The 15,001-nt window shown below is 39.8% G+C and overlaps 1 protein-coding gene across 9 annotated transcripts in view; it reads right to left on the bottom strand.

Moving 5' to 3' along the window:
- The window catches only part of BICD1 (BICD cargo adaptor 1), a 171,674-nt gene that overhangs the window by 29,178 nt on the left and 127,495 nt on the right, over positions 1-15,001 (bottom strand). For all 9 annotated transcript variants that reach the window (XM_057428002.1, XM_057428011.1, XM_057428005.1 and 6 more), the window contains exons 4-5: positions 13,025-13,462; positions 6,326-7,420 (exon numbers count right to left, since the gene is read on the bottom strand). In XM_057428002.1, the coding sequence (XP_057283985.1) occupies positions 6,326-7,420; positions 13,025-13,462 (1,533 nt within the window). The remainder of the gene's footprint in view (positions 1-6,325; positions 7,421-13,024; positions 13,463-15,001) is intronic.

The following is a 15,001-nucleotide window of genomic DNA, read 5'->3' as shown; positions in this document are numbered from 1 at the left end:
CCAAGCAGCTGGAAACCTATTTTAAGCTCAGTTTTCTGAAACTCAATATATTTTCCACTACCAATTTCTCTTAACATATTAGCATCTCCTAAAATACACCTCCACTCATTTGTGTCTGGGGAAATTAGCGCAGTTAGAAAAGGCAGCATTCAAATATTTTAATCATTTTTTTTTCAAATTGTACACTCACCAATAACATTTTCTCTTCTTTCACACTTGTCTACATTGAGACAACAGATTTTTTAAAGTCACTGGTAACTACCTGCCATTTTAAACAGATGGTTTCTTCCACGACAAATTCTAAATCATCAGCAATACACGTTAAAAAAATCATCTACTTAGGGATATATTCAAATAAATGCAGCTTTTCTCAACCTTGCTGACATACACTTTGGTATAACGTAGGATGGCAGACACCATCTTATGCCTTGGCAGGGTAAAGCAGAAATTGTCAGCTTTCTATCTGTTTTCATCCATGAGCAAAAATGAACACTCATAAATTAACATGGAGAAGAAGGATTGACTTTATTTAATGAAACTGCTCTTTTTGAAGGGAAATTTAGGAAATGGTGAAACAGAAGACAAATTTCTATTTAACAGATACAATTAAGCCAGATGTATGTAAGAATTTTCAGGTCACTAATGAGGTTGAAGTAATTTTTGAGAGCACAGGTGGACTCCTCAAATTGAGTTCTGCTTTGCCTCCAAGGCAGGAATTCAGATGTCTTTGGTTTGTAAGGGAAGTACAACCCCATCTCCTTTAACCTATCATACCTCACCTTTGAATGCAGAATTCACGTAAAGATTTTCTTTTGTTTAGGAATGAAACTGAGTTCAAGATATATGCCATTTAATGCTAGACATAAAAAAAAAACAAAAACCCAAACCAAATAATTCAAATGTTTCAGCAGTGGGATTACATATTCCATGTAAACGCAGTAATTTATACATCACTGGAACTGCACAATGACCAGACAGGTCACTGTGATCCCTGCTTTTTAGTCTAGACGTCAGGGTAAATTAAATGGACACACTACAGGATGAAAAATAACTTAGAAATATAATTTACTTGTTGAATAAAGATAACAGAGGAAGGACTGTGTCAAACTGTCATACCTTTTTTTCTTTCTGAGTTTTCTGTATGGAAAACTAAGCATAAATTCCAAAATGTATTAGAAGTGCCTGGTGGCTCTGCACACACCAGACAAGCTTTTGAACATACCCCATTTGAAGGCTGTTGAGAGCCTCCTTTCTGAAAGTCTCCCAAGTGAAGAATGAATGGGCACAAGTGCTCTACTAGAGAAGCAAATAAAACTAACAAAAACATATTTTTGATAGGCAAGAGAAAGAAGGGAGAAGCAAGTTGGGGAAGCTTCTGTTGGAAACTTGCAACCAGGGCCAGCAGAGCAGCAGTGCATCACTCTGGTGTGTGGCAAAGCACACTCAAAGGGTCCTTGTATGAGACAGTGAGCACCGACAGTGTAGGTGCTCAGATTATCCATAGCTCATCAGTTTAGGACCTGGATGCTGACTGAAGCTGATTGCTGTTGGACTCCTTGGCTCAGCGGCTGCCATTTCACAATGCAGCTAAATTGATCTATACTGGCTAGCTGCCACCAAATGTATAATTACCCAGCCTATCCCCATCCCTACCCTTCGTACACCAGGTGGTTTTCTTTTATGTTTACTGTGAGCCAGTCTGGGGAGCCTGAAGATGCAGAAAATTTGCCTGACGCACCCAGAAACCAGAATGTGTAATGGGGAGCAGGGCTGGGGGGAGAAGGGGAACTTGGATTCCAATTTTGAGAGGTATCTATGTATCTGGTCACCTCAGCTCTACTGTTAGACTGTGTCAATAGTAACAGGGACAAAATGAACTGAAGCCACAGCTTCATGTTACTTTTCCTCTACACTGAACAATTTCTGTTTGTTCCCCGCTCAGAGACATCTCCAAACTGTAACCATCGAGGGCCATATATGTGTGGTTGTGTCTGAAACCAGTTCTGTGGGATAAGCTAGATTTTGAAGACGTGGGGTGAACGGTGCTTTGAGAGAGTGCTCTGAAAGGAAGGATGGGACAAATAACAGTCTTCATCTGTAAGTAGTGGGTGCCAGAAAAAAAGATGCCCAGGACCTGTTTTTGTTTTTAACATCTCTGCAGCACTTGTTTTTAAGCTGCGGTTAACTACAAAATTGTGGCAGAGACATCAGAGACATTTTCTCCACATAAAAATGCAACCTACGATCAACACACATGGAAATGGGGAGCACAAGAAAAAAGATAAAGACACAGAAAAATGTGTGAATATTCTTCAGTGAAGTAAATAATGCAGTAAGACAGGAGAGGGGCCAATGACACTCCTATCAGACCAGTAATGCTCTAGAGCTGGGCAAATGAACCACCAGCCACCTTGCAGACAAAGAATTAACAGCTCACAGAGCACACAGCATTTGCTGTGCAGAAGTAGTCAGCTGGAGCTGACAGCAAGGCTGGGAGAGAGCAAAGAGCTCCACACCTGGACTCCTGTGGGACTGAAACACGAACAGGAAAAAAGAGCTGGGGTATGCAGAGCTCAGCCCCTCCTTCCCCAAAACTCAGCCACAGAGCTGAACAGGTTGAAGGGTGCACATACACTCAAGTCCCAGGACCCCAGCCATTGCCAAAAATAATGACACCCTTTTCATCCCCCTTCTGGTCCTTACAGAAGAGATGTTTGATTACTCTGTCTATAAAGGTTGCCACCTTAATCCTGAAATCCATGAACAAATCTCAATTTCTCTATATATTTATATTCTAAGATGACTGTGTCCCACTTAATTTACATTAGCAGTGTGAGAAGTAGACCAAGTAAAAAAAATTGTTGCTCAAAAAATATGAAGTCCTACAAGTGGCAAGTGCTTTATTTTTTCATCATCATACTGGACCTTTCCACTCAGCCTCACTTTCCCAGGAGACATTCTACTGTGTTCTGTCTATATAATACCAGGGCATTTATTTATATATGATATACCGTATGTCTGGCATTATGAAATTATTTTTTCTCAAGGACTTTTATGTATATCTCAGTTACGGAAGCTGGAGACATCATAGTTATGGTCAATCCAGATGTGAAGGTCTTGCTGACTCAACTCCTTCCATCAAACTAATGCACTATGAGAACAACCAATCATTTTTCAATCAGAACTTCAGGATATTAAATTACCTTCATAGGCAGCTTTTATTTCTGTATGTTTTTTAGAAATCAAAATCACAACTATTATTGATCTGGTCCTAATATAATTATTTTGATATTACTTTACAATTTATGCTACTTGTTAATGCTAATGCTACTTGGGTTTGCTCTACAAAGCTTGTGCTGACACAGTAATTACTGCTATGAATAAATAAATGCATAAATCAAGACAAGGTAAGCAAACAAGCTAGCAAGATCTATGTGCCTTGCTATCTTGAGCAATTGATTTAATAATTCATTTTCCTGAGCAGTGTCTTAGAGTATATCTTGCTCTCTTTTTAGTGTTAGCGTTGTGCATAGCCAATTTGCAGCCCAGCCTAACACTAAAATGCTTATTTGAAAATATTACTGGCGGTCACCAGATAGCACCACATAGCTTCTGTGGTTAAGGGTATGATTTCACGACTTAAGTACAGCACAAAATACCAGACCTGGGGACCTGCTGCTGGTCTTCCCACTAAATCTGAAGGAAGGCCAAGTCTTGCCATTTCTACAGTGCATTTGGTTGTGCTCATCTTGCTTTCACCATATTACTCCAACCAAAACAGCACCACCTAAAGCATCTCTGGAGTGCTAACAGGTGTTTTGAAATAGTATTGCTAAAAAACAGAGATGTGATGTGGCCTCTCTGGAGGCTGAGGACAGGCCAGAGCATCCAGCCCCTCACCAGCTGCAGGCTTCCCTCTCCAAGGGGCCTCCCACAGATCTCCCCTGCTACCTTGAGCACCAGCAGTGTCTTACCATGCTACGCAAGGGATGAAAATACATAGTTTCATACTAACGTCAGCTTCATTAAGGCTTGGAAAAGGTTGCTTAATCATTTGGGGTTTTTCAAAAATAATAAAAAAAAACAAAGTTCCAGCAATTGTGGTTCTTGAACAAATGTGAAAAACTGAACCAGATGTCCTCTGTAGGCTCATCTAAAGTGAAACCCATAGGGAAAAACATCCCCAGCCTATAGCTGCATAAACATTATTCTGGAGGGGAAGAACTCAAAGGGGTGTATCTTCACTCCTATTTTTTGAAAATGAGATGTACTTTGGGTCCTGGGATACAATCATCACTTGAGGCTGGCAGTACTGCCAGGGCATTATAAAAATCACCCACCTCACCCTAGAACTTTAAATGTCTCTGTCCCTTTTATACTATTATGTCTTTTAACTTGAAAGGTTGAAGATGTTGATACTTGGTTTGCATAAGCAGTATCGCAAGATTCTATACCCAGTTATACAGCTACCAGTATCTATGCTGCTTATCCAATAAATAAAATTTTAGTTAATAGCACCTCCTTACTCAGCAAATCTATCTTTTCCATTTCAGTGAGCAGACTTTAGGATGATGCTTTATACCTGACAGCAATAAAAGAGCAAGACTGAGCTAGATCCTCTGGTAGCATCAGAAAATAAATGATGGCTCTATGCTAATGGAAAAAAACTTTAATCTGGTATCTAAACCCATATACTTCAATTACATCTTAATTACATTTTAATTACATGGAAAATCTACATATAATTGCTCAGAGCTGTTACTGCTTAGCTGGAGATGGTATTTAATTACTTGAATTAATATTTAACATGTGTCGTATCAAAGAGGGGAAATGCTATAAAAGACTCAACATATATTGAAATATGGCTGCAATTTAAAAATCCCCAGTACTCTAGGAATGCAGTTAGAGATTCAACAATCAATTAAACCTGAAACTGTAGCTTCAGACTACTTGACGATTGGGAATTTTAACACTGAAATCCCATCACTGTCATCAGCTAATAGTATCCCAAGCTGTTAACCAGGATTCATGCCCCCACGTGGTCATCACTGAACTGGCTTCAGATGAGAGAAGTCCCAGGCAATCTGGAGTAATTCTGCTGCTGCAGCCTCTTGCATTCAGATTTAATTCTGGGCATAAGGAAATCCACCAAAATAAATAAAACTATTTGCATGCTTAAATTTAAGTGTTTGGAGACCTGTAATCTGATGGATACAAAGGGCTTAAGAGCATATTCTATGCAAAGAAAAAGTGACAGTACTCTTGAAAAAACACACCATTACATGGTTCTCTTTTGGCATTTGATATAAAATGTGGCAATTCTCAGCTAATTTGCATTGGCGAAAGATAAAAAATAAAGTAGTTTAATGACAATTGTTTTTAATGTGAAAATTTCCAAATAATAATTTGAAATATTTTATTCTCTTAAAAATAACCTTATAATGAACCCTTCTCAAAATAAAAAAATGCTGCTATTGTTTCAGTCAGCTTTGTTGTGTAGTGATGTTTTCCTTTGTCTTGAAAAAAACCCCAGACTGATTTTATTTCTTAAGGGATTAAAAACATGGCAATGGCAGGAGAAATTGTTTACATCTAAAGAGAAAAACAATTTAAAAAACCTCCAACCACCTGTAATGAAAACAGCATTTGACCTGATATCTTACCAAACAAATGCCCACCTTCCGTATAGTCCAAAGCCACTGGTCGCACTCTTACATCTTCCTGAAGCACACTTTAGCTCTTGTGATACTTATTTTTAATCCCCTTAAATTTTCTGTGGTACATACAGATTTTGCAGCCTGTGGAATACTACCAAGAGCCAAGAACAATACAATGGGTTGTTCACACCGTCAGCTCCACTAAATCTCACTGGCGCTGACCCAGGCGGTCTCCCCTGCACTTGCCCTCCCCACTGCTCCAGCAGTACCTGCACTGCATCTCTCATGGGTCAGCACACCTATGAGAGTCTTTCCATCCAACTCCAGTTTGTTTTCCAATGCTGGCAATCCTATAACTTCAGTAATAGTAGCAACATGACTGTGAATCAGGCTGGGTGGTAGTGGATAGCTCCCTGCCCCTTGTTTTTCTCTCACACCACAGGAAAGGCTCTTCTGCTTGTTCTCTTGGAAATGGTGGGTGCAGTGAAAAGCAGAGCTTATAAGCTTGAAAAGGAGATAGAGAAGGAGGGAAGGTCTGCCCTCACTGTGATTGAGTGAGAAGCTAAATAACCTGTGAGTAAAATCTCTTCTCTGAAATACTCCTAGGAAAGCTTCTAAGTGACCTGTACAAATAAAAGACTTTCCTGACTGCTTTATTAGCACCTTACCTGCTTGTTGGCTTTCAGCACTGCTCTCAGGGTTGCAATCTGTTCCCGCTTCGTACTCAGGAGTGATTTTAGTTTCAGTATCTCTTCCATTAAAGCCTCCTTGTCTTTATCGATCATGGGTGCCAGCTCCCGAGCTGCAGCACGCTGGCGCGACAGCTGCAGCGACCGATCGACAGCCTTCTGCAAGTGCTTGATTTGGTCCCTTATTATGGCATTGAGGTTGTAGATGTTCATCGGCTCTTTGCGGATGTCACTGGTATCAGAGACAGGGGAAGAAGGAGGGGCTGTGATGACAGGAGAAATGGTAGGTGTTTTTGTCGGGCTCTGTTCCTTGCCAGGCTCAGTGGCCTCTTTTGTCACCTGCTCAGTCGGGGTCCTGGCTTCTACAGGTGATGACACCCCCCTTCTGGCAAGCCGTGGGGAAAGGAGACCTCGAGGGTCATCTGGTCCTTTCAGGCTCCCGCTGCGGGTGACTCTGCTTTGCCTGTAATAGTCCAACATGACCCTGTTTGGTGTCTCATTGTTGCACAGGCAGACGTGATGGTAGAGCTGAGCCAACTCCTCACTAAATGTCACCAGCTCATCCTGGGCGGTGTTGAGGGTATTATGGTTTTCATTTGCTATGCTTGTCATCCTTTGCAGCTCCTTTTCCATGTGGACCATTTTTTCCTGGCTGTCCTTGGTTGACTTCTCCAGGCTTGTCACCTGCTCATCATATGTCTGGATTCTGCTTTCATACTTGGCCTTCTCTTCAGTGTAGTTTTCAACATGCTTATTATATTTCTCCTTTAAGGCTTTGATTTCTGCTTTGAGGTCTATCACCTCAGTCACAGCTACTTTGTATTTACATTCTAGGATCTCCAAGCCGTTTATGTCCACTTCATAATCGTGTGCTTCCTCACTGGGTTCTCTGCCCTTCTCAGAGTCAAGCTCAGCTTTCAGCTCCTTGTTGCTCTGCAGCCCCCTCATGGCATTGACGTGCTCCGTGAGCCTGTGTACTCTTTCATGTTGCTCAGTCAGGGCTCCCTTGGTGTGCTCCAGCTGCGTCTGAGACTCCTGCAGGTTGGCCAGGAGAATAGCCTTCTCTCTCTCCACCTGCAACAGAGCCAAAGTAAGAAACTCAGAATCTCGTCCTACCTGTGCAAAACACCGGACTCTGCAGTCATGTTCATCTCTCCACTCCCTACTCTGCATATGCAACTTGAGGACCTCCAAAAGGTTTCAGCCATATACACCTAAATCATAAAACTAAGTCAGAAAGAGATGCATGTGATTGTCAGAGTTGTGAAGTCCCAGCCTCTGCTACAATTTCAGCTAGAGAGATGATACAGGATTTATTATGACATATGTTCCCTGAACATATGAACTTCATCACTGTCAACTACTAGTATATACATGTTTCTCAATGGAATTTGAATGTATATTTCCCATTAACAGCTCTACTGATCATTCACGATAATTACTATATCTTTGGACTGTTGCCAACTTGCATTAAGGCTTGATTAGTGAATGCAAATATAGTAAGCAAGTGGCTGTGTAAATTTCCATAGGTTAGATTAAATAACCTACTGTGTGAGAACGTAACACAGATCAGGAGACTAAGCACATGCAAATCTCAGGGCTCCCCAAGTCTCTCACTTTGCTGTAAGCAAAATCCATCCTCTAAGGACATGGCAGAAAAAGCAGGAATTCTGGTACAACTAACAAACCACTAGTTCTGACCTAGTAAACTCCTTTCTGAATATCCGCAGGGAAACGTAGATGTTGAACAGGAGAAGAGGTCATAGAGGACTCCTCTAGAAATTTAAGTATGCAACATTTTAAAGCAAATGAACAAGACGAAGTTTGATCTGCTTGGGTATTTGCCACTCAACACCCCTGAAAGACTTCCATTTCAAGGTTTAAGTGTAGTGCTCCAACTTTTCTTCTGTGCTTTTGTCCAGTTCTGAGTTGTGAACTGGGACGCAGAGGAAGGCACATGGAGATGGGATCCTTCTTACTTTTGCAATAGGATCCTAAGCCTACCAGGTTTACTATCCTTTCTCTCTGACAGTTGCAGTATCTCAGCACTGTGCTTACACACACAGCAAAAATTACATGCTCCACGTACCCTTTATGTGGCTGAATTAATAATTCTGAGAATGCAAAGCTTTCAGTTCTGAAAAAACCCCACCAAAAACCAAACAAAAAACTTTCCTTCCATAGCAGTATCCCCTCACGTAATATTTGGAAAATAGTCAAATCAGCCACCATGAATCTACTGAAGGAAAAGCCTTTTAGAGATGGAGAGGGTACTACTCCCATCTCACAAAGTGTTCCAAGCAGTGCTTCAGACTCGTTTCCTTGCAACAACGCTTTTGAGCAGCGGCTGCTCCTTGGAAGTATTAGCATATGATAATCCTCTGGTTTTACAGACAGGCTTTTAGAACCTGCAATCAATTGCAGGCAGATACTGTAAGAATAAAAATAGAAGCCATGTTAAAAACATCTAAAAAATCAGCCTAGTTTTCTTGCACACAGAGTACCGATGGCTTAAAAATCAAAAAAACAAAACAAAAACCACAACAAACAAAACAGGGCCAAACCTCATCATTATTTTATGATCCAGGAAAAGTCTGTCTCCTCAGATGCAGGATGCTCCATTTAGGCACTACATAGTCTGAGCCAAAGAGGACAGCCAGGTACTACAAGTTTATCGGTACTTTTCTCCATTTGGCACCGTTCGCTTGCTGCTGCTTCAGTCTGCCTACAACGCTCCTTGCTACTCATGCCCCATGTCAGCCCATTCTCACTAAGAAAATCCAGAATTGGGTAATATTCCTCTTTGACAAGAGCATTTTCTTAAGAGTTGACCTCTTTCCACAGACCTGTCCTGCAGAGCCTCTTCACTAGCTTACCTCTTTTTTTTCCATTAAGCAGTCTGCCCCAGCTGTGCTCTCCCCAGAAACTTGCACCTGTAGTTGTTACCACCTGGTATAGCAGGCTTAGATGTTAATTACATTAACCTCATCAGCTAATGAAGGTGTTTATTCCCTCAGGCTGGTGAGCTACACCTGTGCCTGAAAAAAAAACCAACCTGAGTTTTGATTAATTTAAAGGACTGTCTCACTGTACCTGCAGTAGACTGCTCTGGTATAAAAGCAAATGCAGAGCTTACAGCCAGAAAGCTGAGAAAAAAACTCAGTGTTTCAGTGTCCACTTAAATGAATCAGACAGAACTGATCCTACTGGATTACTGATCACAGCTGTCATACTCTATCATGAAGAAAAACTATAACAGAGTTAATTGGGATCTTTATGACAATTTCTCTACTGAACATAAATATGTTCTGGAAATAAAGACTTCTTTCAAATAGAAAGGATACTTTCCAGAGAAAACGTGCAACTTTTAAAACCCCTAGATCACCCTGATGGTAAATAAAATAAAATACATAGATCTACTAAATTTTACTCATTCTGGCCCAGTAATTATGGATTAAGCTAATCTGCTTCCGCTTAAAGTTATAAACATATGTTCCTACTTCCAAAGGGAAGAAGACCAAAACCAGAGCTCCAGTGCAGTCCTAAGAACACCTTCTGCATGCTAATGAATCTGCTGTTTCCAAGTATCTTAATTGTATTTGTCATTCTACACAATACTACACTCATTTCCACACACAGAAAACTTCTGGGAAATTCAGTTACTTTTCAGTCCAGGTGGTGGGGTATTTTTGATACCAAAATTAATAGCTGCAGCAAGGATCTTTAGCATCTTAAAATTTAAATAAAATCAATTCAAAAGCAGCTGTACCTATTTTCTGATGCATCCTTCCCTTCAAGTATTTCAGCGTGAAGATATTTCCTTCCCAATTTGCTCTACAGTTTTCAACTTTGGGAACCGATTTTAAAATTGCTCTTTTTTTTTAATACCATCAGAATACAAGTGAACAATTCCTAGTGGGCATTAGAATAAATTAACAGGAAAACTCAGCTCAAGAACCATGAATCGCAGATGTATCATATTTGTCAGCGAGCACCAGGGAGCTGGAGAAGTGTCAGAAACTGGGCTGCATGATTTATTTTTTTTTTTTTCCTTCTTTTTAAGAGCATTTTATATCCAAATATGATGTTGGCCTCAGGAATAGGTAAAGAATCACCATGGAAGGAAGAGAGGAATCCTAGGCCTTGAAGATGAGAGAGAGAATTCTTTCCACTGGATAACAACCATGAAGGAAGAGCAGAAAGCCTTGAGCTTTTCCATGAAATTTTAGAATACAGGAATTTTCAGAGGACATTTTTTCCAGTGGATTTAAAAGAGAAAGGGAACAGCTACAATTAAATCTTTCCTAGGGACCAACACAGATCATGACCAGCAGCATCCCAAAGCTGCAGAAGGAATTATACCCGTCCTACTAACTGTTCTATTGAAGGCTTCTTTTTGAGATTGAGGAGTGAAAAAATTTGCCTTACAGTTGCAAAATGGCAAATCTAATGTTTTCTTCTCTCAAAAAAAAAAAAAAAAGGATCCTGCTGTCCTATAGGCATCAAAATAGTTCCCAAGAAAGGGTCTGTTCCTACAGCAACTCTGTCATAGTACAGCCTCTCTGGAGAAACGAAGAGGAACACACAGCAAATACTGGGATATGCCTGAATGAACACTACATCGCAAAGACACTGTAGAGGAGAAAAAAATCCAATTTTGCTGAAGAATTACCTTTTGTCAGCTTGGACGTGATTAAATCTCCCGCCTATTATGAGGAAAATTTCTGAAGGAATTTTTCACATTTCATTTGTGTGACCAAGGTGAGCTGATGCAACTCAACAGAGAAGTTGTTCACTTTATAAAAAGCACACATCAGCATTTTGCAGTAAGCCTTTTCAGTATCTAAAGAAATCAAGTTTCCAGCTAGGTCTAGTCTTTCTTTTTAAACCCTAAACCTTTTAACCTTTAAACCACCAATCAATGGGGATGACTATAGGTGTGAGGGTGCTGAAGCCCAGCACCAAAAAATGCTGTGACCAAAAAATGGTTATACTTATTTCCTACAGTCCTTCTAGAGTCCTAAGTTCATGTTTTGTGACTGTCAGAAGCCTCTGCCTCTTTGTTTTAGAGGTGTAAAATAAGTAAGCTTTTAAGTTAGAGATGATGAAAGGAGTTGTAATATCTTTCAAGTAGAAATTTCTGATTCATCAAGCTCAATATTTAATTCATAAAATCTAGACAAAACATACCCCAAAGAGTCTTCTTTGTTCATTTCTAAGCAGCTTTCACTTCAAATTTCTACTACATAAGCTTCATTGTAAATTATGGTTGAAAATGCTCACACTATATATTAAAAGGTGAACATGTCAAAACATTTCTTCTGAAGCCATGCTTTTTCTTTAATTTTTAACGTTATATTTCCAAATGAAATAAAAAGCTGCATATAATGCATATGCGCAATGTTATATACACAAATGTATACATATATACATGTGCATCTTTTTCATATATCCCTATATACATAAACTACATACTATTTATATTTTAATACTGAAAAACTTTGACAGAACTTTTCACATAAATAAAATTATAAATTTAAAGCTTTCCCACTTAAATTACATCTGTCTTTCAACAAAGTTATTCATGCAAAGCACTAGATGTCATCAGAGTTTGCAATGTCACTGTTCCGATCAAAACTTCCCATGGTGAGGTTAGCAACGAAGTAAATAAACAATTAACTCTTCAGCAAAAATAGGACAGACCACATAGGGATTTATTGTTCTCTAGCAAGCACTGAAAATTGGGTTTGCTCTACTTTACTTCCATATTACCCTTTACATTTGAAGCAGTAAAGGATTTACATTTACTGTCTTTGGAAGAGATACTTTTTGGAAGCCTGCAGCTAGAACATGCTGGATGTTTACTTGATGGTGCCAAAACCTTTCAAGCTCTTGTGGCAGAGAAGATGCTAAACAGCTTGGGCAGTGGGACCCCTTCTCTGTGTGGCACTGTACCCCTTCTAAGATGACATCAGCACTGGGGCCAGCAGCTTGAGATTTTGTCTGGCTTGCATCCCAGGCTCCCATTCTGGTTATGCCTGGGCTGGGCTTGGATGAATAGAGAAAAACGCTCACTGAATGGTCCCCAAGCCACCCCCTGCAGCCTGTGCATCTGCTGGGACTGTCAGTATGGACAAGGGCACTCTGTGGTATCTCACGCCACATGCTCTCTGAGTACATGGTTATTAAGAGGAGCACTCTTCTCCTTTTTTTCTCTTTTGATGGTAAGCCAAATCTCATTCAAACTGAATTTAATGGCAAAAACTCCTTCTGACTCACAATGGAGCATAATCAAGTCTGTCTGTATTTTGGTGTTTTTTTTCCAGATAGCTTTGGTCATACTGAAGAGTACTTTCTTTACTTGCAATTTCAGGAATATTTCCCATTATCATAGCAGGAAACAAGGAAGTTAACCATCTGCAACCACAGCAGCTAGGTTCCTTTATCCTCTTTGCACTAAACATCTGCACAATTCACACTGACTTTTTGCAGACAGACACTCTGTTTCCTGGGGAATGTTACTGGCAAAATCTGGATATGAAGAAACACCAAAGCAGAGGTCTGAGAACAGGACATAGGTTGTCAAGAACATCACTGGGAGAAACTACTGCAAAAGCTGGTACTAGGGCTCATAGGATGTATGTCTAAACACTTCAGAACATTGAATGCAGCTCTTACCTGCATGAGTTGCTGCTTCAGTTTCTGTATTTCTGATATGTTGAGCTCACTGAAGAGGTCAGAAACGGGGTGAAGAGACTCTCCTTTCCTACTCGTGGGGGTTCGGTAGTCACCATTGAGTTTCACAAGAGGCCCGTGGATATGTCCGTTCATTTTGTCATCATTGTTGGGCTCGCCCCCATCCTCTGAAAACTTCAATCCATCTACTGATATATTAATATGGTTATTATACATACTATCATTGAGGTTGATATACTGGGCTAGTTCCTTTCTCAGATTGTTCTTTTGCTCTCTTTCATTTTTTAAAGTTTCCAGAGCTTCCTCCAGCTGATGCTCAGCAATCTCCTTCAGTCTGATGGCATCTTCTAGCTGACTGTTAAGCAACACTGTCTCCTCCTCAAACCGTTTAATCTCATGCTTTAAGCCTTCATATTCAACCTGAATTAGACAAGACAAAGAACATTCATAATACTAAAACTTAAGTCATGAAAACCTGCCATTTATTAGCCTGACTGAAATAGGTGTTAGAGAAGCTACAGGTTGAAATACCAGACATTGCCCACAACTGCAAAGAACTGGCTGCACAGAAAATGCAAGTGGAGCTCACTCTGTTAAATACTCCACTGCTCACTTTTTCAGCATGTGAGAATCAAGAAATATTGCACCTTTTAATGAGTACGTTAGGAGAATAAAAAATATATTTAATGGAAAGAAGGTTGTTTAGTTGCAGATGTCCTGGTAACCATAGCTTTATTATTAATTGCCATAAGCAATGTTGGTATATCATGGTCTGTATAGATCTCAGGTTAGTATAGTCTGACTAATTAATTGCAAGCATTCTTAAGACGACTTTATATCTAAATTCTTACCAGTTGTAAAGTTACTCAGGCACAGATACTCTCAAGTATCTTGATATCTGAGTAGTTTTCAAAAATGTGGATGGAATGAACAGAAATGTTAGAAGAGCCCCACCTCTCTTCTCTGTGTCAGACAAGAATCTCTATTATTCAAGAAGCATTTAATTTTAAAATTAAACAGAAAACTATTCATGCAATCACTTTAAACTTTAAGATGCCCCAAATTGTTAGAGATTTTTAAACTACCAGAAAAATGCAATAAACAGCTCATTCAGCCACACAATGCTTGAACTGCACGTAGCGATGCCATTCTGGAGCCCTTGGCAACCTGTTGCACCAACAGCACTGCCTAAAGTGTGTCCCAGTAATTTGGCGCAGTCTCACCAGGCTTGGAGGGATTCCCTGCTCTTTCTCCTCAGAGGGCAGGCTCCCTACCCTACACACAGGTGCAGTATTTTATCATGGTATTTATGGGCATTGTGAGCCGAGGAGAACAACTTCTCTCTTCAAAGGCAGCTCCTGCATTTATGCAGATTTCTCTATTACACATAACAAGAAGCAAAGCCAGGGAAAACACAGTCTAGCCTGAAACCAGTTCAGCAACATCTACATGATGTCGCGGATCCCCACGGCAGAACACCTTTTCTTGCTGGCCCTCCTCATCTTCCTTTTCACTGTTGAGAAATCTCACATCAGTAAAAAGCAAGAGCTTTGTTTGTGAAGGTCCATGTCCATACTTGACCAAATCTCCAGGTAAAAATGATCACACCTTGATTTTTTAATTTAATCATGTTACTTGTCTATTTTTCATTTCTAAACGAAAAAAAAAATAAAAATCCTAGTATCAGCAAAAAGAATTTAATAGCTCAGTGAAAGAGATAAATACTGAATTTTCATGCTTCCACAAAAAAAACCCACCTTTTTGCAGTTGAGTCTTTTATAACTCAAATGCATTATTATGCATTACTATCTGCAATTTTAAGGCACTGTCTAGAATATTTTTTGACATATGCAGATATTCAAACAAACTATAATAAGGTTCTGCTGAAAACAGAAATACCCACCATTCCTACTGGAATAGAATATTTATCAACCTGTCAGAAGTCTTGTTCTCATAAAC

This window comes from Pezoporus wallicus, unplaced genomic scaffold (genome assembly GCF_028554395.1).
Source record: "Pezoporus wallicus isolate ANWC-B61680 ecotype Strahan unplaced genomic scaffold, APGP_CSIRO_Pwel_v1 contig_2908, whole genome shotgun sequence".
In the NCBI taxonomy this organism is placed as follows: domain Eukaryota; kingdom Metazoa; phylum Chordata; class Aves; order Psittaciformes; family Psittacidae; genus Pezoporus; species Pezoporus wallicus.
This window is presented reverse-complemented; position numbering and strand designations above follow the sequence as displayed.